At 34.1% G+C, this 25,554-nt stretch overlaps 1 protein-coding gene across 2 annotated transcripts in view; it reads left to right on the forward strand.

Annotated features, from left to right (window-relative positions):
• LOC142334508 (bridge-like lipid transfer protein family member 1) overlaps nucleotides 1-25,554 on the forward strand; it is a 274,847-nt gene that overhangs the window by 208,339 nt on the left and 40,954 nt on the right. For both annotated transcript variants that reach the window (XM_075382600.1, XM_075382601.1), the window contains exon 25: nucleotides 17,000-17,130. In XM_075382600.1, the coding sequence (XP_075238715.1) occupies nucleotides 17,000-17,130 (131 nt within the window). The remainder of the gene's footprint in view (nucleotides 1-16,999; nucleotides 17,131-25,554) is intronic.

Genomic DNA, 25,554 nt, shown 5'->3' on the forward strand with positions numbered 1-25,554 from the left:
GATCTGTATGAGCCAGTGAAACTATTGAAGGCTTGAAATAGGGATACTGGATAGCCTAATGAGGCGATGAAAAGGTGAAGTTATTGATATCAGAAATTTCAGCAAGATTTTGTTAATAAGTTGTACAAATTCTTTATCAAAATATAACATATCAGCTTTCGTCTGTTTCTTTTACTATTTTTGAGACTACAGATCTTCTAATCTATTGCGGCTATTTTCTGGCAATCTTCCAGCTATAATTTTTAACTGCCCTCGAACAAATTTTAAGGCAATTTTGCAAACTTGATTGTCGTATTCTACCGGCTGATTTAAATTGCTCTCAAACAAAGTTTTTAGCAATTAGATTAGTCCTTTCTTTTTATGCAATTTTTCGTCTGACCTAGTTTTTGTCTGACGCTTTTTTGCTTGACCGAGTTTTCGTTTGACGCTTTTGACTTTTCGTCCTCAAAACGGGATAAATAGGTGGCGCCCAGCGGGCATTAAGTTCTAGAGACTTTCAGCTCTGTTTGAACTCAAATTGTTTTTGAGACTTATACTATATGGTTTGAAGGTTTGACTAATACTATATAATTCTTAGAGGTTGATGACCTCTCCACTGTTGACCCCTACCCCAACTATTGCCCCCCCGGGCCGTTGCCCTCCCCCCAACCCCACTGTTGCCTCCCCTTCCCTCCCTTGTCACCAGCCCCCCGGTACACCTCCCCTCCCCCCTGTGGCTTCTGACGAGCAACCGATCGCTAAAAACACAATTTTAGTACTAATTTTGATAATTTTTCAAGTTTTTTGAAAATTTTTTGTAGTTTTTCGGGTTTTCGAGTTTTATCGGCCCTTAGTGAGAGGAAACCTCTTCTAATCTTTGATAATAGGTTACTGCATAGTTTCCCGTGGTAATGGAATGGCTTCAACATTTTAACATTGCGAATTTTAGCGTTTTTTTTTAATAAAATGTGCAAATTTTTTTTTTAATTTTTGTGACAATTTTTTTTATCATTCACGTCAAGAGCGATTATTCACAATCATTTTTTATTATTCACGATATTTATTTTTATCCCAGATGCGGGGCCAGAAAGCGTCTTTAAGTGTTTGATATTAGTTTACTGAAAAAGTTTTATTTGCCATGGAATAGTTTCCAATTTTTTAATCTGACAAATTTTAGCAATTTTTTTGATAAAACTAAGTTTTTTTTAGCATTTTTTCAAGTTTTTTGTTTAAATTTTTGTCGGTTTTTAGGTTTCTCCAGCCTCAAGAGCCGAATCATCTCATCTGGGTTTTGACAATAGGTTACTGTATAGTTTCTATATGTAATTGAATGTTTTTTAAGATTTCAACACCACGAATTTAAGCGGCTTTTTTTACAATTGCACTTTTTTAATTTTTTTTGACCTTTATTGTCATTATTGAGGTTTTTTGGTCTAACAGAAAATCTCCGTTAGGGTTTGATGATAAGTTATTCGAAATGTTTTTCTGCCATGGATTAGTTTTCAACTTTTATTATCACAAATATCATAGCAATTTTCTTATGCAATTTTTTTTTCAAGTTTTTGTTTGAAATTTCTTGCTTTTTTAGATTTATTACTGCATAACTTCTATGTGTAATGGAATGTTTTTCAAGATTGTATTATTAGCATTTTCAAAAGTATTTGCAATTTTTAAAAGCGTTTGCAATTTTTTCAAGCTTTTTGAATCTTTTTGAATTTTTCATCATTTTTTCTGGCAGCGTCTTAAGGAGCTCCTCCAAGGTTTGATGATAAGAGGTTGCATAGTTTCTAGAGTGATTGGAGTGGTTATCAATATGTTAATGACTCAAGTTTTAGAAATTTTTTGATAACTTTCTATTCAAATTTTTGGAAAATTATGTACACATTTTATAGATCTGTGTGAGCCAGTGAAACTAATGAAGGCTTGAAATAGGGATACTGGATAGCCTAATGAGGCGATGAAAAGGTGAAGTTATTGATATCAGAAATTTCAGCAAGATTTTGTTAATAAGTTGTACAAATTCTTTATCAAAATATAACATATCAGCTTTCGTCTGTTTCTTTTACTATTTTTGAGACTGCGGATCTACTAATCTATTGCCGCTATTTTCTGGCAATCTTCCAGCTATAATTTTTAACTGCCCTCGAACAAATCTTAAGGCAATTTTGCAAACTTGATTGTCGTATTCTACCGGCTAATTTAAATTGCTCTCAAACAAAGTTTTTAGCAATTATATTAGTCCTTTCTTTTTATGCAATTTTTCGTCTGACCTAGTTTTTGTCTGACGCTTTTTTGCTTGACCGAGTTTTCGTCTGACGCTTTTGACTTTTCGTCCTCAAAACGGGATAAATAGGTGGCGCCCAGCGGGCATTAAGTTCTAGAGACTTTCAGCTCTGTTTGAACTCAAATTGTTTTTGAGACTGATACTATATGGTTTGAAGGTTTGACTAATACTATATAATTCTTAGAGTTTGATGACCTCTCCACTGTTGACCCCTACCCCAACTATTGCCCCCCCGGGCCGTTGCCCTCCCCCCAACCCCACTGTTGCCCCCCCTTCCCTCCCTCGTCACCAGCCCCCTGGTACATCTCCCCTCCCCCCTGTGGCTTCTGACGAGCAACCGATCGCTAAAAACACAATTTTAGTACTAATTTTGATAATTTTTCAAGTTTTTTGAAAATTTTTTGTAGTTTTTCGGGTTTTCGAGTTTTATCAGCCCTTAGTGAGAGGAAACCTCTTCTAATCTTTGATAATAGGTTACTGCATAGTTTCCCGTGGTAATGGAATGGCTTCAACATTTTAACACTGCGAATTTTAGCGTTTTTTTTTTTAATAAAATGTGCAAATTTTTTTTTCAATTTTTGTGACAATTTTTTTTTATCATTCACCTCAAGAGCGATTATTCACAATCATTTTTTATTATTCACGATAATTATTTTTATCCCAGATGCGGGGCCTGAAAGCGTCTTTAAGTGTTTGATATTAGTTTACTGAAAAAATTTTATTTGCCATGGAATAGTTTCCAATTTTTTAATCTGACAAATTTTAGCAATTTTTTTTGATAAAACTAAGTTTTTTTTAGCATTTTTTCAAGTTTTTTGTTTAAATTTTTGTCGGTTTTTAGGTTTCTCCAGCCTCAAGAGCCGAATCATCTCATCTGGGTTTTGACAATAGGTTACTGTATAGTTTCTATATGTAATTGAATGTTTTTTAAGATTTCAACACCACGAATTTAAGCAGCTTTTTTTACAATTGCACTTTTTTAATTTTTTTTGACCTTTATTGTCATTATTGAGGTTTTTTGGTCGAACAGAAAATCTCCGTTAGGGTTTGATGATAAGTTATTCGAAATGTTTTTCTGCCATGGATTAGTTTTCAACTTTTATTATCACAAATATCATAGCAGCTTTTTGAATCTTTTTGAATTTTTCATCATTTTTTCTGGCAGCGTCTTAAGGAGCTCCTCCAAGGTTTGATGATAAGAGGTTGCATAGTTTCTAGAGTGATTGGAGTGGTTATCAATATGTTAATGACTCAAGTTTTAGCAATTTTTTGATAACTTTCTATTCAAATTTTCGAAAATTCTTATGTGCACATTTTATGGATCTGTATGGGCCAGTGAAACTATTGAAGGCTTGAAATACGGATACTGGATAGTATAATGAGGCGATGAAAAGCTGAAGATATTGATATCACAAATTTCAGCAAGATTTTGTTAAAAAGTTGTACAAATTCTTTATCAAAATATAACATATCAGCTTTCGTCTGTTTTTACTATTTTTGAGACTACAGATCTTCTAATCTATTGCGGCTATTTTCTGGCAATCTTCCAGCTATAATTTTTAACTGCCCTCGAACAAATTTTAAGGCAATTTTGCAAACTTGATTGTCGTATTCTACCGGCTAATTTAAATTGCTCTCAAACAAAGTTTTTAGCAATTATATTAGTCCTTTCTTTTTATGCAATTTTTCGTCTGACCTAGTTTTTGTCTGACGCTTTTTTGCTTGACCGAGTTTTCGTCTGACGCTTTTGACTTTTCGTCCTCAAAACGGGATAAATAGGTGGCGCCCAGCGGGCATTAAGTTCTAGAGACTTTCAGCTCTGTTTGAACTCAAATTGTTTTTGAGACTTATACTATATGGTTTGAAGGTTTGACTAATACTATATAATTCTTAGAGGTTGATGACCTCTCCACTGTTGACCCCTACCCCAACTATTGCCCCCCCGGGCCGTTGCCCTCCCCCCAACCCCACTGTTGCCCCCCCCCTTCCCTCCCTCGTCACCAGCCCCCTGGTACACCTCCCCTCCCCCCTGTGGCTTCTGACGAGCAACCGATCGCTAAGAACACAATTTTAGTACTAATTTTGATAATTTTTCAAGTTTTTTGAAAATTTTTTGTAGTTTTTCGGGTTTTCGAGTTTTATCAGCCCTTAGTGAGAGGAAACCTCTTCTAATCTTTGATAATAGGTTACTGCATAGTTTCCCGTGGTAATGGAATGGCTTCAACATTTTAACCTTGCGAATTTTAGCGTTTTTTTAATAAAATGTGCAAATTTTTTTTTCAATTTTTGTGACAATTTTTTTTTATCATTCACGTCAAGAGCGATTATTCACAATCATTTTTTATTATTCACGATAATTATTTTTATCCCAGATGCGGGGCCTGAAAGCGTCTTTAAGTGTTTGATATTAGTTTACTGAAAAAATTTTATTTGCCATGGAATAGTTTCCAATTTTTTAATCTGACAAATTTTAGCAATTTTTTTGATAAAACTAAGTTTTTTTTAGCATTTTTTCAAGTTTTTTGTTTAAATTTTTGTCGGTTTTTAGGTTTCTCCAGCCTCAAGAGCCGAAAAATCTCATCTACGTTTTGACAATAGGTTACTGTATAGTTTCTATATGTAATTGAATGTTTTTTAAGATTTCAACACCACGAATTTAAGCAGCTTTTTTTACAATTGCACTTTTTTAATTTTTTTGACCTTTATTGTCATTATTGAGGTTTTTTGGTCTAACAGAAAATCTCCGTTAGGGTTTGATGATAAGATATTCGAAATGTTCGTCTGCCATGGATTGGTTTTCAACTTTTATTATCACAAATTTTAGCAATTTTCTTATGCAATTTTTTTTCAAGTTTTTGTTTGAAATTTCTTGCTTTTTTAGATTTATTACTGCATAACTTCTAGGTGTAATGGAATGTTTTTCAAGATTTTAATATTAGCATTTTTTAAAAGTATTTGCAATTTTTGAAAGTGTTTGCAATTTTTTCAAGCTTTTTGAATCTTTTTGAGTTTTTCATCATTTTTTCTGGCACTAGGGTCTTAGGGAGCTCCTCCAAGGTTTGATGATAAGATGTTGCATAGTTTCTAGTGTGATTGGAGTGGTTATCAATATGTTAATGACTCAAGTTTTAGCAATTTTTTGATAACTTTTTATACAAATTTTTGGAGATTTCTTATGTACACATTTTATGGATCTGTATGAGCCAGTGAAACTATTGAAGGCTTCAAATAGGGATACTGGATAGCCTAATGAGGCGATGAAAAGGTGAAGTTATTGATATCAGAAATTTCAGCAAGATTTTGTTATTAAGTTGTACAAATTCTTTATCAAAATATAACATCAGCTTTGTCTGTTTCTTTTACTATTTTTGAGACTACAGATCTTCTAATCTATTGCGGCTATTTTCTGGCAATCTTCCAGCTATAATTTTTAACTGCCCTCGAACAAATTTTAAGGCAATTTTGAAAACTTGATTGTCTTATTCTACCGGCTATGTTTAATTGCTCTCAAACAAAGTTTTTAGCAATTATATTAGTCCTTTCGGTCTTTTTTATGCGATTTTTCGTCTGACCCAGTTTTCGTCTGACGCTTTTTTGCTTGACCGAGTTTTCGTCTGACGCTTTTGACTTTTCGTCCTCAAAAACGGGATAAATAGGTAGCGCCCAGTGGGCATTAAGTGCTCCTAGAGACTATCAGCTCTGTTTGAATTCAAACTGTTTTTGAGACTTATACTATATGGTTTGAAGGTTTGACTAATACTATATGGTTCTTAGAGGTTGAAGACCTCTCCACTGTTGACCGCTCCCCCCACTATTGCCCCCCCCGTGCCGTTGCCATCCCCCCAACTCCACTGTTGCCCACCCCCTTCCCTCCCTCGTCATCAGCTTCCCGGTGCACCTCCCCTCCCCCCTGTGGCTTCTGACGAGCAACCGATCCCTAAAAACACAATTTTAATACTAATTTTCGCAATTTTTCAATATTTTTGAAAATTTTTTGTACTTTTTTGGGTTTTCGAGTTTTATCAGCCCTTAGTGAGAGGAAACCTCTTCTAATCTTTGATAATAGGTTACTTTATAGTTTCTAAGTGTAATTGAATGTTTTTTAAGATTTCAACACCACGAATTCAAGCAGCTTTTTTTACATTTGCACTCTTTTAATTTTTTTTGACCTTTATTGTCTTTATTGAGGTTTTTTGGTCTAACAGAAAATCTCAGTTAGGGTTTGATGATAAGATATTCGAAATGTTCTTCTGCCTTGGATTAGTTTTCAACTTTTATTATCACAACTTTTAGCAATTTTCTTATGAATTTTTTTTTTCAAGTTTTTGTTTGAAATTTCTTGCTTTTTTGATTTATTACTGCATAACTTCTAGGTGTAATGGAATGTTTTTCAAGATTTTAATATTAGCATTTTTTAAAAGTATTTGCAATTTTTAAAAGCGTTTGCAATTTTTTCAAGCTTTTTGAATCTTTTTGAATTTTTTATCATTTTTTCTGCACTAGGGTCTTAGGGAGCTCCTCCAAGGTTTGATGATAAGATGTTGCATAGTTTCTAGAGTGATCGGAGTGGTTATCAATATGTTAATGACTCAAGTTTTAGCAATTTTTTGATAACTTTTTTTTCAAATTTTCGGAAAAATTTTATGTACACATTTTATAGATCTGTGTGAGCCAGTGAAATTATTGAAGGCTTGAAATAGGGATACTGGATAGCCTAATGAGGCGATGAAAAGCTGAAGATATTAATATCACAAATTTCAGCAAGATTTTGTTAATAAGTTGTACAAATTCTTTATCAAATTATAACATATCAGCTTTCGTCTGTTTCTACTATTTTTGAGAATACAGATCTTCTAATCTATTGCGGCTATATTCTGGCAATCTTCCAGCTATAATTTTTAACTACCCTCAAACAAATTTTAAGGCAATTTTGAAAACTTGGTTGTCTGATTCAACCGGCTATGTTTAATTGCTCTCAAACAAATTTTTAGCAATTATATTAGTCCTTTCGGTCTTTTTTATGCGATTTTTCGTCTGACCGAGTTTTCGTCTGACGCTTTTTTGCTTGACCGAGTTTTCGTCTGACGCTTTTGACTTTTCGTCCTCAAAAACGGGATAAATAGGTAGCACCCAGCGGGCATTAAGTGCTCCTAGAGACTTTCAGCTCTGTTTGAAAACTGTTTTTGTGACCTATTCTATATGGTTTGAAGGTTTGACTAATACTATATGGTTCTTAGAGGTTGAAGACCTCTCCACTGTTGGCCCCTCCCCCCACTATTGCCCTCCCCGCGCCGTTGCCCTCCCCCCAACCCCACTGTTGCCCACCCACTTCCCTCCCTCGTCATCAGCCCCCCGGTGCACCTCCCCTCCCCCCTGTGGCTTCTGACGAGCAACCGATCGCTAAAAACACAATTTTAATACTAATTTTCACAATTTTTCAAGCTTTTTGAAAATTTTTTGTAGCTTTTTGGGTTTTCGATTTTTATCAGCCCTTACTGAGAGGAAACCCCTTCTAATCTTTGATAATAGGTTACTGTATAGTTTCTAAATGTAATTGAATGTTTTTTAAGATTTCAACACCACGAATTCAAGCAGCTTTTTTTACATTTGCACTCTTTTAATTTTTTTTGACCTTTATTGTCTTTATTGAGGTTTTTTAGTCTAACAGAAAATCTCAGTTAGGGTTTGATGATAAGATATTCGAAATGTTCTTCTGCCATGGATTAGTTTTCAACTTTTAATATCACAACTTTTAGCAATTTTCTTATGAATTTTTTTTTCAAGTTTTTGTTTGAAATTTCTTGCTTTTTTAGATTTATTACTGCATAACTTCTAGGTGTAATGGAATGTTTTTCAAGATTTTAATATTAGTATTTTGTAAAATTATTTGCAATTTTTAAAAGCGTTTGCAATTTTTTCAAGCTTTTTGAATCTTTTTGAATTTTTCATCATTTTTTCTGGCACTAGGGTCTTAGGGAGCTCCTCCAAGGTTTGATGGTAAGATGTTGCATAGTTTCTAGAGTGATCGGAGTGGTTATCAATATGTTAATGACTCAAGTTTTAGCAATTTTTTGATAACTTTTTTCAAATTTTCGGAAAAGTTTTATGTACACATTTTATGGATCTGTGTGAGCCAGTGAAATTATTGAATGCTTGAAATAGGGATACTGGATAGCCTAATGAGGCGATGAAAAGCTGAAGATATTGATATCACAATTTCAGCAAGATTTTGTTAATAAGTTGTACAAATTCTTTATCAAAATATAACATATCAGCTTTCGTCTGTCTCTACTATTTTTGAGAATACAGATGTTCTAATCTATTGCGGCTATTTTCTGGCAATCTTCCAGCTATAATTTTTAACTGTTCTCAAACAAATTTCAAGGCAATTTTGAAAACTTGATTTTTTTTATTCTACCGGCTATGTTTAATTGCTCTCCAACAAAGTTTTTAGCAATTATATTAGTCCTTTCGGTCTTTTTTAAGCGATTTTTCGCTTGACCGAGTTTTGGTCTGACGCTTTTGCGCTTGACCGAGTTTTTGTCTGACGCTTTTGAGTTTTCGTCCCCAAAAACGGGATAAACTGGTAGCGCCCAGCGGGCATCAAGTGCTCCTAGAGACTTTCAGCTCTGTTTGAACTCAAACTGTTTTTGAGACTTATACTATATGGTTTGAAGGTTTGACTAATACTGTATGGTCCTTAGAGGTTGAAGACCTCTCCACTGTTGACCTCTCCCCCCACTATTGACGCCCGCGCTTTTGTCCGCCCCCTAACCCCACTGTTGCCAACCCCTTTCCCTTCCTCGTCATCAGCCCCCCGGTGCACCTCCCCTCCCCCCTGTGGCTTCTGACGAGCAACCGATCGCTAAAAACACGCAATTTTAATACTAATTTTCACAATTTTTCAAGCTTTTTGAAAAATTTTTGTAGTTTTTTGGGTTCTAGCAGCCCTTACTGTGAGGAAACTTCTTCTAATCTTTGATAATAGGTTACTGCATAGTTTCCAGTGGTAATGGAATGGCTTCAACATTTTAACATTGCGAATTTTAGCGTTTTTTTTTAATAAAATGTGCAAATTTTTTCAATTTTTGTGACAATTTTTTTATTATTAAAGTCAAGAGCGATTATTCACAATCATTTTTTTTATTCACGATAATAATAATTTTTATTATCCCAGAGGCGGGAGCCAGAAATTTTCCTTAAGGGTTTGATATTAGTTTGCTGAAAAAATTTTGTTTGCCATGAAATAGTTTCCAATTTTTTAATTTGACATGTTTTAGCAATTTTTTGATAAAACTGTAAGTTTTTTTAGCAATTTTTCAAGTTTTTTTTTTAAAAAAAATTTTTTTGTCGGTTTTTAGGTCTCTCCAGCCTCAAGAGCCGAATAACCTCATCTAGGGTTTGACAACAGGTTACTGTATAGTTTCTAAATGTAATTGAATGTTTTTTAAGATTTCAACACCACGAGTTTAAGCAGGTTTTTTTACATTTGCACTTTTTTAATTTTTTTGACCTTTATTGCCATTATTGAGGTTTTTTGGTCTAACAGAAAGTCTCCGTTTGGGTTTGATGATAAGTTATTCGAAATGTTTTTCTGCCGCGGATTAGTTTTCAACTTTTATCACAAATTTTAGCAGTTTTCTTATGCAATTTTTTTTCAAGTTTTTGTTTGAAATTTCTTGCTTTTTAAGATTTATTACTGCATGACTTCTAGGTGTAATGGAATGTTTTTCAAGATTTTAATATTAGCTTTTTTTAAAAGTATTTGCAATTTTTAAAAGCGTTTGCAATTTTTTCGAGCTTTTTTAATCTTTTTGAATTTTTCATCAATTTTTCTGGCACTAGGGTGTTAGGGAGCTCCTCCTTTGTTTGATGATAATATGTTGCATAGTTTCTAGAGTGATTGGAGTGGTTATCAATATGTTAATGACTCAAATTTTAGCAATTTTTCGATAACTTTTTATTCAAATTTTCGAAAATTCTTATGTGCACATTTTATGGATCTGTATGGGCCAGTGAAACTATTGAAGGCTTGAAATACGGATACTGGATAGTATAATGAGGCGATGAAAAGCTGAAGATATTGATATCACAAATTTCAGCAAGATTTTGTTAATAAGTTGTACAAATTCTTTATCAAAATATAACATATCAGCTTTCGTCTGTTTCTTTTACTATTTTTGAGACTACAGATCTACTAATCTATTGCCGCTATGTTCTGACAATCTTCCAGCTATAATTTTTAACTGCCCTCGAACAAATTTTAAGTCATTTTTGAAAACCTGATTTTCTTATTCTACCGGCTAAGTTTATTTGCTCTCAAACGAAGTTTTTAGCAATTATATTAGTCCTTTCGGTCTTTTTTATGCAATTTTTCGCCTGACCGAGTTTTTGTCTGACTCTTTTTTGCTTGACCGAGTTTTCGTCTGACGCTTTTTCGCTTGACCGAGTTTATGTCTGACGCTTTTTCGCTTGACCGAGTTTTCGTCTGGCGCTTTTGACTTTTCATCCTCAAAAACGGGATAAACAGGTAGCGCCCAGCGGGCATCAAGTTCTCCTAGAGACTTTCAGCTCTGTTTGAACTCAAACTAATTTTGAGACTTATGCTATATGGTTTGAAGGTTTGACTAATACTATATGGCTCTTAGAGGTTGAAGACCTCTCCACTGTTGAACCCTCCCCCCCACTGTTGCCCCCCGCGCTGTTGCCTCCCCCCAACCCCACTGTTACCCACCCCTTTCCCTCCCTCGTCATCAGCTCCCCGGTTCGCCTCCCCTCCCCCCTGTGGCCTCTGACGAGCAAGCGATCGCTAAAAACACACAATTTTAATACTATTTTTCACAATTTTTCAAGCTTTTTGAAAATTTTTTGTTTTTTGGGTTTTCGATTTTTATCAGCCCTTAGTGTGAGGAAACCTTTTCTAATCTTAGTTAATAAATTACTGCATAGATTGTAGTGGTAATGGAATGGCTTCAACATTTTAACATTGCAAATTTTAGCGTTTTTTCAACAAAATGTGCAAATTTTTTCAATTTTTTTGACAATTTTTTTTTATTATTCACGTCACGAGCGATTATTCACAATCATTTTTTTATTATTCACGATAATAATAATTTTTACTATCCCAGAGGCGGGAGCCAGAAATTTTCCTTAAAGGTTTGATATTAGTTTGCTGAAAAAATTTTGTTTGCCATGAAATAGTTTCCAATTTTTTAATTTGACATGTTTTAGCAATTTTTTGATAAAACTGTAAGTTTTTTTAGCAATTTTTCAAGTTTTTTTTTAAAAAAAATTTTTTTGTCGGTTTTTAGGTCTCTCCAGCCTCAAGAGCCGAATAACCTCATCTAGGGTTTGACAACAGGTTACTGTATAGTTTCTAAATGTAATTGAATGTTTTTTAAGATTTCAACACCACGAGTTTAAGCAGGTTTTTTTTACATTTGCACTTTTTTAATTTTTTTGACCTTTATTGCCATTATTGAGGTTTTTTGGTCTAACAGAAAGTCTCCGTTAGGGTTTGATGATAAGTTATTCGAAATGTTTTTCTGCCGCGGATTAGTTTTCAACTTTTATCACAAATTTTAGCAGTTTTCTTATGCAATTTTTTTTCAAGTTTTTGTTTGAAATTTCTTGCTTTTTAAGATTTATTACTGCATGACTTCTAGGTGTAATGGAATGTTTTTCAAGATTTTAATATTAGCTTTTTTTAAAAGTATTTGCAATTTTTAAAAGCGTTTGCAATTTTTTCGAGCTTTTTTAATCTTTTTGAATTTTTCATCAATTTTTCTGGCACTAGGGTGTTAGAAAGCTCCTCCTTTGTTTGATGATAATATGTTGCATAGTTTCTAGAGTGATTGGAGTGGTTATCAATATGTTAATGACTCAAATTTTAGCAATTTTTCGATAACTTTTTATTCAAATTTTCGAAAATTCTTATGTGCACATTTTATGGATCTGTATGGGCCAGTGAAACTATTGAAGGCTTGAAATACGGATACTGGATAGTATAATGAGGCGATGAAAAGCTGAAGATATTGATATCACAAATTTCAGCAAGATTTTGTTAATAAGTTGTACAAATTCTTTATCAAAATATAACATATCAGCTTTCGTCTGTTTCTTTTACTATTTTTGAGACTACAGATCTACTAATCTATTGCCGCTATGTTCTGACAATCTTCCAGCTATAATTTTTAACTGCCCTCGAACAAATTTTAAGTCATTTTTGAAAACCTGATTTTCTTATTCTACCGGCTAAGTTTATTTGCTCTCAAACGAAGTTTTTAGCAATTATATTAGTCCTTTCGGTCTTTTTTATGCAATTTTTCGCCTGACCGAGTTTTTGTCTGACTCTTTTTTGCTTGACCGAGTTTTCGTCTGACGCTTTTTCGCTTGACCGAGTTTATGTCTGACGCTTTTTCGCTTGACCGAGTTTTCGTCTGGCGCTTTTGACTTTTCATCCTCAAAAACGGGATAAACAGGTAGCGCCCAGCGGGCATCAAGTTCTCCTAGAGACTTTCAGCTCTGTTTGAACTCAAACTAATTTTGAGACTTATGCTATATGGTTTGAAGGTTTGACTAATACTATATGGCTCTTAGAGGTTGAAGACCTCTCCACTGTTGAACCCTCCCCCCCACTGTTGCCCCCCGCGCTGTTGCCTCCCCCCAACCCCACTGTTACCCACCCCTTTCCCTCCCTCGTCATCAGCTCCCCGGTTCGCCTCCCCTCCCCCCTGTGGCCTCTGACGAGCAAGCGATCGCTAAAAACACACAATTTTAATACTATTTTTCACAATTTTTCAAGCTTTTTGAAAATTTTTTGTTTTTTGGGTTTTCGATTTTTATCAGCCCTTAGTGTGAGGAAACCTTTTCTAATCTTAGTTAATAAATTACTGCATAGTTTGTAGTGGTAATGGAATGGCTTCAACATTTTAACATTGCAAATTTTAGCGTTTTTTTCAACAAAATGTGCAAATTTTTTCAATTTTTTTGACAATTTTTTTTTATTATTCACGTCACGAGCGATTATTCACAATCATTTTTTTATTATTCACGATAATAATAATTTTTACTATCCCAGAGGCGGGAGCCAGAAATTTTCCTTAAAGGTTTGATATTAGTTTGCTGAAAAAATTTTGTTTGCCATGAAATAGTTTCCAATTTTTCAATTTGACAAGTTTTAGCAATTTTTTGATAAAACTAAGTTTTTTTTAGCAATTTTTCAAGTTTTTTTTAAAAAAATTTGGACGGTTTTTAGGTTTCTCCAGCCTGAAGAGCCGAATAACCTCATCTAGGGTTTTAGAATAGGTTACTGAATAGTTCCTAAATGTAATTGAGTGTTTTTTAAGATTTCAACACCACGAATTTAAGCAGGTTTTTTTACATTTGCAATTTTTTAAATTTTGTTGACCTTTATTGTCATTATTGAGGTTTTTTGGTCTAACAGAAAATCTCAGTTAGGGTTTGATGATAAGATATTCGAAATGTTCTTCTGCCATGGATTAGTTTTCAACTTTTAATATCACAACTTTTAGCAATTTTCTTATGAATTTTTTTTTCAAGTTTTTGTTTGAAATTTCTTGCTTTTTTAGATTTATTACTGCATAACTTTTAGGTGTAATGGAATGTTTTTCAAGATTTTAATATTAGCATTTTGTAAAATTATTTGCAATTTTTAAAAGCGTTTGCAATTTTTTCAAGCTTTTTTAATCTTTTTGAGTTTTTCATCACTTTTTCTGGCACTAGGGTGTTAGGGAGCTCCTCCAATATTTGATGTTAAGATGTTGCATTGTTTCTAGAGCTATTGGAGTGGTTATCAATTTGTTAATGGCTCAAGTTTTAACAAATTTTTATAACTTTTTTTTATTCAAATTTTCGGAAAATTATCATGTACAAATTTTATGGATCTGTATGAGCCAGGGAAACTATTTAGAGCTTAAAATGGGGATACTGGATAGTCTCCTGAGACAATGAAATAGTTTTGAAGATTTTAATATCTTGAATTTTTAAATCAAATTTTTCAAGATTTTTTATGCCTTCAATCCCAATCAGGATTTTGGGAATCAATGGAGGCTTTATTCCGGGCAATCTGCTGGGTATGTTTAGTATGCATCACGTACTGTTCATTTTTTTCTATCATGAAAATTTTATTTTTATCTGGAAACTCGCAGGAACATGCATTTTGCTCCGGGTGTTCTAATTTCGTCATTAAATATTTTATCGATGATGAAAGAGCTCATTACGATTTTGGACTAAAAAATTCAAACTTTGCTTTCCAACTTGTTGAAGGAACCATATTTTTGATTTAGAGTTATAGTTAACCAGCTCAGAGTTTTTTAAACTCTAGAGGCTTTTTTTATTAAACTGTAGAGGCATATGCCGAATTTTCAAAATTTGCCGTTTAAATACTGATGTCTAGGCTGTTGTTTTGTTCACTTTTTCCTATTGTGATTCAGGATTTGCCCGCCATGTTTTTCACTTAGTTCTGTTTTTCAACATTTTCACTTAAAGCTTTTTGAATTCTCTCAGTTATTTTCACTCTTCGCTGTTCTTTCTCTATGTTTTTAAGAAGCTGTTACTCTCTGAAGCAATATGAAATGAACAGAGTCAACAGCAAAACACGAAATGAAAAATAGAAACTGGTGAAACCCATAAAGCCAAGTTTTGGATGCCCGTCATTTGAACTTTGTTCTAATTATTCGTATTTAACAAGTCTACTGTTCTTTTGTATTGATACTAATCCATGTCTCATCTCTTTAAGAAACAGGAATTGCCTATCTAAGAATTACCATCAAAATAGGTTGTTAAAGAAAAATATTTTTACAAAATCAAATTTTTCAAGATTTTTTATGCCTTCAATCCCAATCAGGATTTTGGGAATCAATGGAGGCTTTTTTCCGGGCAATCTGCTGGGTATGTTTAGTATGCATCACGTACTGTTCATTTTTTTCTATCTTGAAAATTTTATTTTTATCTGGAAACTCGCAGGAACATGCATTTTGCTCCGGGTGTTCTAATTTCGTCATTAAATATTTTATCGATGATGAAAGAGCTCATTACGATTTTGGACTAAAAAATTCAAACTTTGCTTTCCAACTTGTTGAAGGAACCATATTTTTGATTTAGAGTTATAGTTAACCAGCTCAGAGTTTTTTATTAAACTCTAGAGGCTTTTTTTATTAAACTGTACAGGCATATGCCGAATTTTCAAAATTTGCCGTTTAAATACTGATGTCTAGGCTGTTATTTTGTTCACTTCTTCCTATTGTGATTCAGGATTTGCCCGCCATGTTTTTCACTTAGTTCTGTTTTTCAACATTTTCACTTGAAGCTTTTTGAATTCTCTCAGTTATTTTCACTCTTCGCTGTTCTTTCTCTATGTTTTTAAGAAGCTGTTACTCTCTGAAGCAATATGAAATGAACAGAGTCAACAGCAAAACACGAAATGAAAAATAGAAACTGGTGAAACCCATAAAGCCAAGTTTTGGATGCCCGTCATTTGAACTTTGTTCTAATTATTCGTATTTAACAAGTCTACTGTTCTTTTGTATTGATACTAATCCATGTCTCATCTCTTTAAGAAACAGGAATTGCCTATCTAAGAATTACCATCAAAATAGGTTGTTAAAGAAAAATATTTGTACAAAATCAAATTTTTCAAGATTTTTTATGCCTTCAATCCCAATCAGGATTTTGGGAATCAATGGAGGCTTTTTTCCGGGCAATCTTCTGGGTATGTTTAGTATGCATCACGTACTGTTCATTTTTTTCTATCATGAAAATTTTATTTTTATCTGGAAACTCGCAGGAACATGCATTTTGCTCCGGGTGTTCTAATTTCGTCATTAAATATTTTATCGATGATGAAAGAGCTCATTACGATTTTGGACTAAAAAATTCAAACTTTGCTTTCCAATTTGTTGAAGGAACCATATTTTTGATTTAGAGTTATAGTTAACCAGCTCAGAGTTTTTTTTATTAAACTCTTTTTTAAATTGTGAAAACCCTTTGTTAATTATAACGTACTTTTAAAGTCAACGATGGAAATCCGCTGAGCCGTTTTTCAAAAAAATCGACATTTAAAAATTCTGTTGGAAGTTAATTGTTCTACGTAAGGCCTCCCTATTATGCAGCAAAAGTTTTTTTTCAATCAATTGTAGGGAGGGGTTAAAATTGACAATGTTTAAATCCAGGCTAGCATAGGTCGGAACAGAACATAGTGCAGGCTTTAGAGTATGTTGTTCTGCGGCCTTAGACCTTATGCGCAGCCCCTATTTTTTGTAAGCGTTTGGCTCATCATTTTAATAACGTGACCCATTTTCGCTGTCTAGGCAACGTAGAGTAGGCAAATTTTTCAAAGTTGATTTATTCATGACCTCAAATGAAATATCATCCTTCAGTTTGCTTCAACCTTATAGTGATCATAAATCTAGCAAATGAAGCAGTGGCAGCTAATTTACCACTTTTAGCTGCGCTAAATTTTGCTTACATTTTGTCACTCGTAAATTGTGCCAAAAGATTGACAAATGAGGCGTTGACCACCTGAGAAATCATCCAACTAATCAATTATTAGAATGTACCAGAGTGCGTGTCGGTTGTTTAGTGAGCACGCTATGCGTGCTGATACGCTATGGCCCCGTTGTTTTTGTCTCGTAGAGTACTCTGATTCGTGTAGTGTAAAATGTGCACATCGATATCTTGATTTAAACCGTAAATGACTGCTGACGTGGCTTTTAGAGAACATCTATGGCAGCCAGTGGTGCACCTGGGCCATCATCTGCCACAGCCGGTATTGGGGGAGCATCTGGCGTGGGGTTATCAAACGGCCAAGATCAGAGACAACGCAAGAGCATGCATGGATTAGGACAGTAAGTTTCGATGTGACAAGTCTTACGATGCGCATAATTAGTTGAATTATAAACTAATGGAAGGCTATCAGTAACTAATAAGAGAAAGAGAACTGCAAAAAAGATTTTTTGAAATACAGGTAACTCTCGTGAGGGGAAATTGTGCAGCAGTATATAGGACTTATTACGATCTTGAGAGTATACTATTGAATTGAGATGCGCCGAACAATTTGCTCCTTTTATGTTGTTCTTGCTCGCTTTCTTGTGCTTAGACTATGGAGGCTGCTATTCTTTTGATGTAACGAATTGGCTGACTAGGCTTATTATACATTGTGATTCCCATTTCAGCAAAAGGTGGTACTTATCTTTGATTATATGAGAAATTGCTCTCTAAACTCATTCCTTCTGGCTGGCTATCTTTTGATGTAATCATTCCATTAGCACTAGAACTGCTGTACCATTTTGTCGTTGTCTATTTAACTACCACCTTCATGAAATACCAAAAGGTCCTTATTATAGCTGAAAAGCGGCAAGCTTAGCGTAGCTATATTACGCTATTCCTGTTTTTTTTTACAACCCATGAACTGAATTGTTTTGGTGCTCTGTGTCAATTTTATATTGGTGCTTGTCCGTTTGGCTCAATTTTTTGCTTGTAATCTGATTTTTTGTAGAAATAGTTTTTGATCGATGCTGCCATATAATGTAGTTTTCAGAAATTTTTATTACAATGTTAATGAGAGCCTTATAGTGGGTTTCAAGTGCGAAATAGACATACATTTCTCAATTTTCATGTATGTTTGCATTTTTTTATTAATTTCTTTAATTTTGGGTCTTTGAGCTGTCATTTTGTCTAAAAAGTCCGTTTATATGGCATTGTATCTTTGTGCACTGGACGCCTCTTTTTAACTGATGTTGTGTTTTATAAAATTGTACATATAATAATCCGATTTTGTCAATTTTGGTCCATTTTTTATCAGTTTAATTGTTTGTTTAATTGTTCTCGAACGAACTTTGTAGCAATTATTGTAAACGTGTTGGTATTTTTTAATGAAATTTTTTTGCTTGACACTTTATGCGCTTTTATTCTAGAACATTCTTAGACTTCTCTCTCAAGCGACTTTTTCACGCTTTCGCTTTGCATTTTTGAGTGATTTCTATTGTTCTCACTTGAAGTAAAGTTTGTTTCTGATTTTAAAGAAATTGATTGCAGCGTAGCAAAAAGAAAGGCCTGATAGCCGAGTGGGCAGTGCTTTGGGTGATGGATTGGGAGGTCCATAGTTTGAATCCTGGAGGGGGCAAATGTTTTTGAACCCATTAAGAAAAAACCATATAGGCTACAGCCCCTGAATTAAATTGCCTCGCCTGTCGTTCGAGAGCAATTCTTCGAACATTAGTCGGTTTATGTTTTTTTTGTGTTAATTACTACACAATGTTTCTCTGTGCATCGTCACACATTTTAGTTCGTGTTACTAACAATTGAAATAATTTTTGGTGTTACGTCTAAAATTCCCGTTAAATTTGTTTCATAAGCGCAGGTTTTAAAAAATTTTGCTCCAAGCTCATTTTACTTTGACATGTGAATGATTACATTGTACTTTGTAATTTTATTAAGCTCTGAATGTTCTGAATTGTTCTGATTTTTGGCTTTAAAAAATTACAAAGTGTTTTTGCTTTTTATGATGCCACTCCATTCTCCATATTCTTGCATGTAATATTCTAGCATTCTCCTATCACTTTGTATTTTTTGCTCTATTTTTTCTTTTTCTTAAAAAACAAGGATTTGGGCTTTTTTCTTGGTGTTTTCTAAAATTTGTTTGTTGCTTGAATTGACTTTTTAACGGCCGCCGTTAGGCTCTCAACGGCTATTATTTAAGTGCTTCTGCTTTTTTGCTTTTCGGTTTGATCACGTTTTTTGTTTTATATAAGTCACAATTCTCACGTTTGGCTCCAGACTTACCTCACTCACTTTTTCAACTAAATGGATATTAATTTTATTGAATTTCCATTGAATTACTCATTTTAGTGATTACGGTTAATGTCAAAAGAGCAAAATCAAAAGAAACGGTATAAACCGATAAAGCCTGGTCATTAAGTGATAGTGCATTAGTTTATCGAAGGGTATTAGAGCAATTGCTAGCTGACATTAGTATTGAATTAGCTGACATTAACTGGATAGCTTTCAGTTCAGAAGCATAAATAAGTGTAATTTTAGAATCTAACTGAAACTGCTCACGGAATTAGAACATTTTATGAAACTTCTGTCAATTTCTATCTCTTCTTTCCAATATTATTTCTATCTCTCCAATTTCTATATCTTCTTCTTTCTATCTCTCCATGATTATTTCTATCTCTCCAATGCGCGTCAACGGCGGTTATTTTGGGGCGATTTGCCGGCTATGTAAGACATTGTAGCGCTGAGAGTTTGCTGGTATTACTTTTGACCTAATTTTGACTGACATTTTTTCTCCACAAATCTTCATGGGGCTGAGTTTTGGCATTAAATGACTTTTTGCTTTTGAGAAATTTGTTTCCTTTGTATTTGTCACGATAAAGACAAAGTCTTTTTCTTTGTCTTTTTCTTTTTAATAGTTTGATTTCGTTTTGTCTGTTTTATATCCAGTAAAAGAGAATTATATCCTTTTTATTTTTCTTCTATTTGCTGTAACCCCAAATCGAAAAATTAGGTTTTTAGTCTAATTTTTAGTTTTTCTTCGAAGAATTCAGTCAGTTTAAGTTTCTCAGACTATTGTTTGTCTTTTGCATTTCCAATTGTTCTTTTGGGCCGCAGATCTAATTTATGAGTTTTCATTTTATCATCATTTACTTGTCACCATTATCTTTCAGAATTTTTAGCCCGATCCGTTTTTGTATTTGTCCATACTTTAATTTTGGGCGTTTTTCATCGTCACCTGGTTTATTTCTGATATTATTAAGTATTGCGATGTCAAGATGTCACAGGTTTTTGTTTCTGTCAAAATTATGTCTAAGGTTTAAATCTGTGCGGTTTAAGGTTGCAATTTAATCCGCTATATAATTTGTGAAGCATTAAATAGGTCTCTCATAGGACCACAGAAGGACACCTGGAACTCTTAAATTTATAGCCGCCGTCAGGCTTTCAACGGCTATTATTTAGGCGCTTTCCTTTTTTAAGTTTGCTTTACCTTTTGATCACATTTTTCGTTTTACATAAGTCACAATTTTCAATTTTGACTTATGACTTATTTCACTCACTATTTCAACTGAATGTATTTTAAATTCTTTCACGCATTGAATTACGCAATGTGGTGAATATTGTCAAAGTCAAAGGAGCAAAATCAAAAGAGACGAGATAAACCGATAAAGCTTGGTCATTAAGTCATTGAGAATCAAGTTATCAAAGTTCATAATAGTGTTTGCTAGATGAGATTGGTATTAAGCTTACTGTCTTCCAGTTTAAAAGCTAAAATAAGTATAGTTTTAGAATCTAACTAAAACAGCAGGCTCAATAAGAACACTTAACCATGGACAATTTTTAACCAATAAAAGCAATCCAATAATAAATATTTTGTAATGATATAATTGGATGAGTTATTTAACAGCTTACTTACCTTACCTAAGAAAGACAGAAGACTTAAAAGAACGCTAAATGATAGTTGTAGTGCAGATTGTTTTGAAAATATGAATACGGTAGAACCACTAAGACACCCACTAAGCCAACAGAGCATCCGAAGACCTAAAATATAAACATATTAGTGATTATTGAAGTAACAACAATTGGCACAAACAATCTGAATATAAGATGGTGACAGAAAAAAGTGGTTAATACAAAAGTAATGGCCTACTTGGAAACTATTGACGTTACAAATCACTACATTTTTCTTCAAATTGATTTGGCATGATCACAATTAGTTTCCTACGCCATTGATTCTGTTTCAAACAAACTTTTCTTAATTCATTAGATTTTGTTTACTTCCGACGGTATATTCGTTGTTGACAAATCTGATTTCCAGTATAGCAAAATCACGTCGTCCCTGGATAGATTTGTTATCAAATATACTTTCTGTCTAATAAAACAGTTTATGCAACTTAACAATTCATTACGCCTTTCTTCGTTTTTGTTTCTACATTTTTTTAAATCGTCTTTGCACAAACATCTGAGGAAAAAATAATTTCCATTAGAAAAATGGTCTGAAATAATGCTTCCAACCCTTCAAGATACTCTGTTCCAAGCAACAATTGATGGCTTTTTTGAATTATTTATTCCACATAACTCATTCATCTACATCGAACATGCAACATTAGAATTCCTTGCATTAATGTGCCATGTTGAAACTAAACAGATAATATTAGTTGTTACTGAAGAATCCAATGTGCAAAAATTATTTATTCTTCAATTGACCGTTAATTTTGACTTCAATTTCTACTGAAATTTTTTTGAAAACTTAGAAACCATTAATCTAGACGATTTGCCGATACATTTATCTTCTGTGATCAAAATTTTTCATCATACTCTTCACAGGTTAACCTAGTGCCAGAGAGAAAAGGAAAAGGTGGTCTAATCAAAATATCAAAGATGTTGCGGCAGCAGCTACAACAATTGCAACGGCAATAACAGCTATTATAATTCCGTCCATTGGTGCTCCTACTGTAACTCTTACACCATTTTCTGGCTCTCCTACGGAGGATTTTAGGAGTCTTTAAGGAACAAATTCAAAGGTCGATTGCATTAGCACAGGTTCCAGACGCAGGAAAAGTCGATTATTTGAAACTACATCTTACTGGAGGAGCTTTGAGCTATTTTCTTGAACTACCAACTGGCGACAAAACACATGGATAATGCTCTTGAAGCGCTAGAGCGAAGGTACTTTAGCGCAAATCAATTGGAGCTAAATAAACTGAAGGTTCAAGAAAGAAAATTTGACGAATCAAAAGAAACCCCAGAAGACTACTTGACTGACCTCATTAAACTTGCAATATTGCTTTTTCGAGTACAATTGGTACAGACAGATCCGGTGAACGAACCTGACGAATTAGAGACGCATTCATTTCTGGAATGCATACACAGATTCGCCTAAAGCTGCTGATGAGACCAGATACAGACCCGGTTGGAACCCTTTGCTCCCAGGTCTCTAAACGCCTTGTACCTAAATGTATTTTACCCGACGATGAGTCGTCAACAGTTTTCAATGTCGATAATGCTTGAACTGATACAGTGACAAAAAGGCTTAACTCTTTAGTGGAAGCACAAAAGACGTAAGCAAAACACAGAAACAAATTGGACAAAATATCTCGAATGGACAAATCAATGCAATATAATCCTAGATCAAACTATTAAAGTATTCGAACACGAGATCGCGGACAAGGAATATATTCACAGAATTGGACCCAACTTAACCGAAATTGGAACTACCGGGGTAATTTTTAAAACGAAACGTACGGTTTGCAAAATAACAGTTGGACACCACGGGGAGCCTTCAACAACCAAAAACATTTCAGACCAAGGTTCTCAGCAATCATTTGTCGAATCTGCGGACAACCAGGCCATGTGCAGAGCGAATGCCTAGCACGACAACCAGCTCAACGCTGAGGTAATATTCCATTCGCAACCTTCTCTTATCAAAAAACTAACCACCCCTCAGCCGTGTGAATTTCTCTCTCGCATAGTTACAAGAAACTGACAAGTAGTTCCAGTGCATGGTGATAACCTTTTATATACAAATTAATTTTGGTCCATTTTATACAAACTTACTAATTGATACGGGTGCATTCTCCAGTGCCATGCAAAAAGAAGTTTCGCAAAAAACTCTCAGACTATCTCCGGAAGCGGTCATCAGTTTTAATCACGAATTCCCCAGCAGAGTGGGACTCGCAAATGGACAAAAGACAGAGGTCCTTAATTCAATAAATAATTATTAAAATAAGAATAGAAGATTCAAAATTTTAGGAAGAATTCATCCTAAAACACATGATCTCACCATTATTGGGTAACCCATTCTTCAAAAAGAACAATATTGTTCTTCACCGACATAGGTTTTATTGAAAACAATATTCTGTATAGAAAATTTTTCCATCATATTGGTAAAACTTTTTATCAAACAATTGGTGGCACCAAAACATCTACGTGAGGAGCTTCTCTACAGAATATACAACTCTAAACTGGAAGAACATATTGTCATCACCAAGACTTTCATTGAATCTGGAAAGAAATACTATTTCCTGGATTCAATGAATTTCTAATTGTGTACATCAACTATTGTTTTTCCTGTTTACAAGCAAAATCAACTAAACATGAAACTCTAACTGCTCCACTCAATGCAGTCAGCTCCAATACAAGCTTCTTTGCGACCGTCTACAAGTTGATATTGTAGGTCAGCTGCCAAAATCAGGAGGTTATTCGTACATCATCACAGTACTGGACGTATTTTAAAAATTTATGTTTGCTCAAGCTCGTTACTTCACCATCTGCTGAAGTTGTAGCTAAAATCTTAATGCAATGGTTCTTAGACATTCTTAGATACCATAAGCCATACTAACGGATAAAGGTTCTGCTTTTACTTCACAGCTATTATCTGGATTAGCAAAACTGTTAGAAATCAAAATCAACCTCGCAACCTTAAAACATGCTCAAACATTCGGACTTCTTGAACGACCACACGGGCCTCTCAAAATATATTTGCGAATATATGAAAACCAGGTAAAACATGACTGGTACTAATTTTTTGACTTCGCAGTTTTCCAGCATAACACAAATTTTTATTCAGTTCTAGGCTGCCCACCGTCAGTAATTTTTCATGGCAAAAAACCTATCAATCCAGTTGACCTGCGTATCAGCAACAAAACGCTACCCAATTACAATATAAAGTTTGACTATATAAGTGAAATGTAATCTAAAATGTTCAGCATTTTTGGTGAAACAAAGGAAAACTTGATTGCATCATTTAGTAAATATCGCGACTATTATGACAAAAAAGCCAGTGCAGCACCTTTGAAATTACGCGAATTTTGTTTGTTATTACATTCACAGATTTCTAGCGAGCATGACAAATTAGGTCCACTTCAGTGCAAATGGACTGGAGTGCATAGATTTAAATTCTTGTAAATTCTTGTTCAAAAATTGAATACAATGTTTACTCAAATTGTACACCCTTTATGCTTGAAACCATTCAAACCACAAATAATTCTGCAAGACATACAGAAAATAGATGAATCAAAATTTGGGGAAGATATTTTTAATACCACAGGCAATAATGGAATCGCAACTATTTGACTCACAAATCAAAAACACAGATAACCTCCCAATAGATAATCGTAGTACTGCTTTCGTTTCTACAAAGTTTAATCCAGAACAAGCAAAATTACCAACTGAAAATAATGCTCTTCGGCCTACACGCGGAAGAACACCCGATTTAGATGCTTCACCACGGGCGGTAACACCTCTGCCTTCAAGTAGTCCTTCACCAATATTCAAGAGGAAAAATCTCCGAGATCAATTTACAAAAATGAACAGCAGACAACACAGAATAAAAAAGCTTAACCAAAAATACCAGAACCAACTTTATCAATACCATCGCATTTTTCAAAACTCTTACAGCAAAAGAAGCTAGAACGGCAAGCAGCAACACAACCATCAACATCACAAAACACAAAATACAACAAACATTTAAAACAAATATACCTAAACCGATCAATTGGAGTTTGACTGGACCTCAAGTCCAAAACACAATATCACGCCACGGTCGACAGCGAAAGAAGACCCAATTCTTTACCAGTGGCACTTAAAATTAATTTGTTTTTGATTTCCTTAATTACGATAACTAACCTTCTTATTTCAACTCATCTGTACTCTTATTCATCTTATCATCTGTACTCATAAAGCTTCAAATGCATTCTATTTCATTACACTAAAAACTGCCGTTGTGAGTACTCCGGAATAAACTATTGTTCTATCTTTCACATTTCCCTTGTAATGCACAGCATGCGCTTCACTTGTACTTGGTTCATTTTCCAGTGTTATGTTCTGTATATGCTTTGAATACAGCTCTAAATTTGAAAAGGAAGTGTTTAAAAACCATATAGTGAACAATAAAACTCAAACATGTATAACATTTTACTATATGAGCTATGCATAATAACTTTTCTCTTCAAAACGTTTTGCTGTATACCACTTCCACAGCTGAGGCAAATTGAAACTACGTTTCCGTTTTGAGCTTGCACCCTTTATTCCCGCTTTCCTGCCCCGCTTTTCCGTGGAATTTTGCTCTGCATTAACTACTTCGCCTGACAGTATGAATGCTGTTAAGTGTTATGACAACCCACTATTAACCTTCCGCTTTGATTAATTGTCAGTACTCCATTTCATGGCACCCGCTGCATTGTACGTATTTAACAATTGCTTATATTCTCCATGACGAATTCCACTAGAATAGTATCGCAGTGTTTCCTGTGGATTGTTTTGCTCAGCTAAAT

The sequence above is a fragment of the Convolutriloba macropyga genome, chromosome 2 (assembly GCF_964194025.1).
Source record: "Convolutriloba macropyga chromosome 2, txConMacr16.3, whole genome shotgun sequence".
NCBI lineage: Eukaryota > Metazoa > Xenacoelomorpha > Acoela > Convolutidae > Convolutriloba > Convolutriloba macropyga.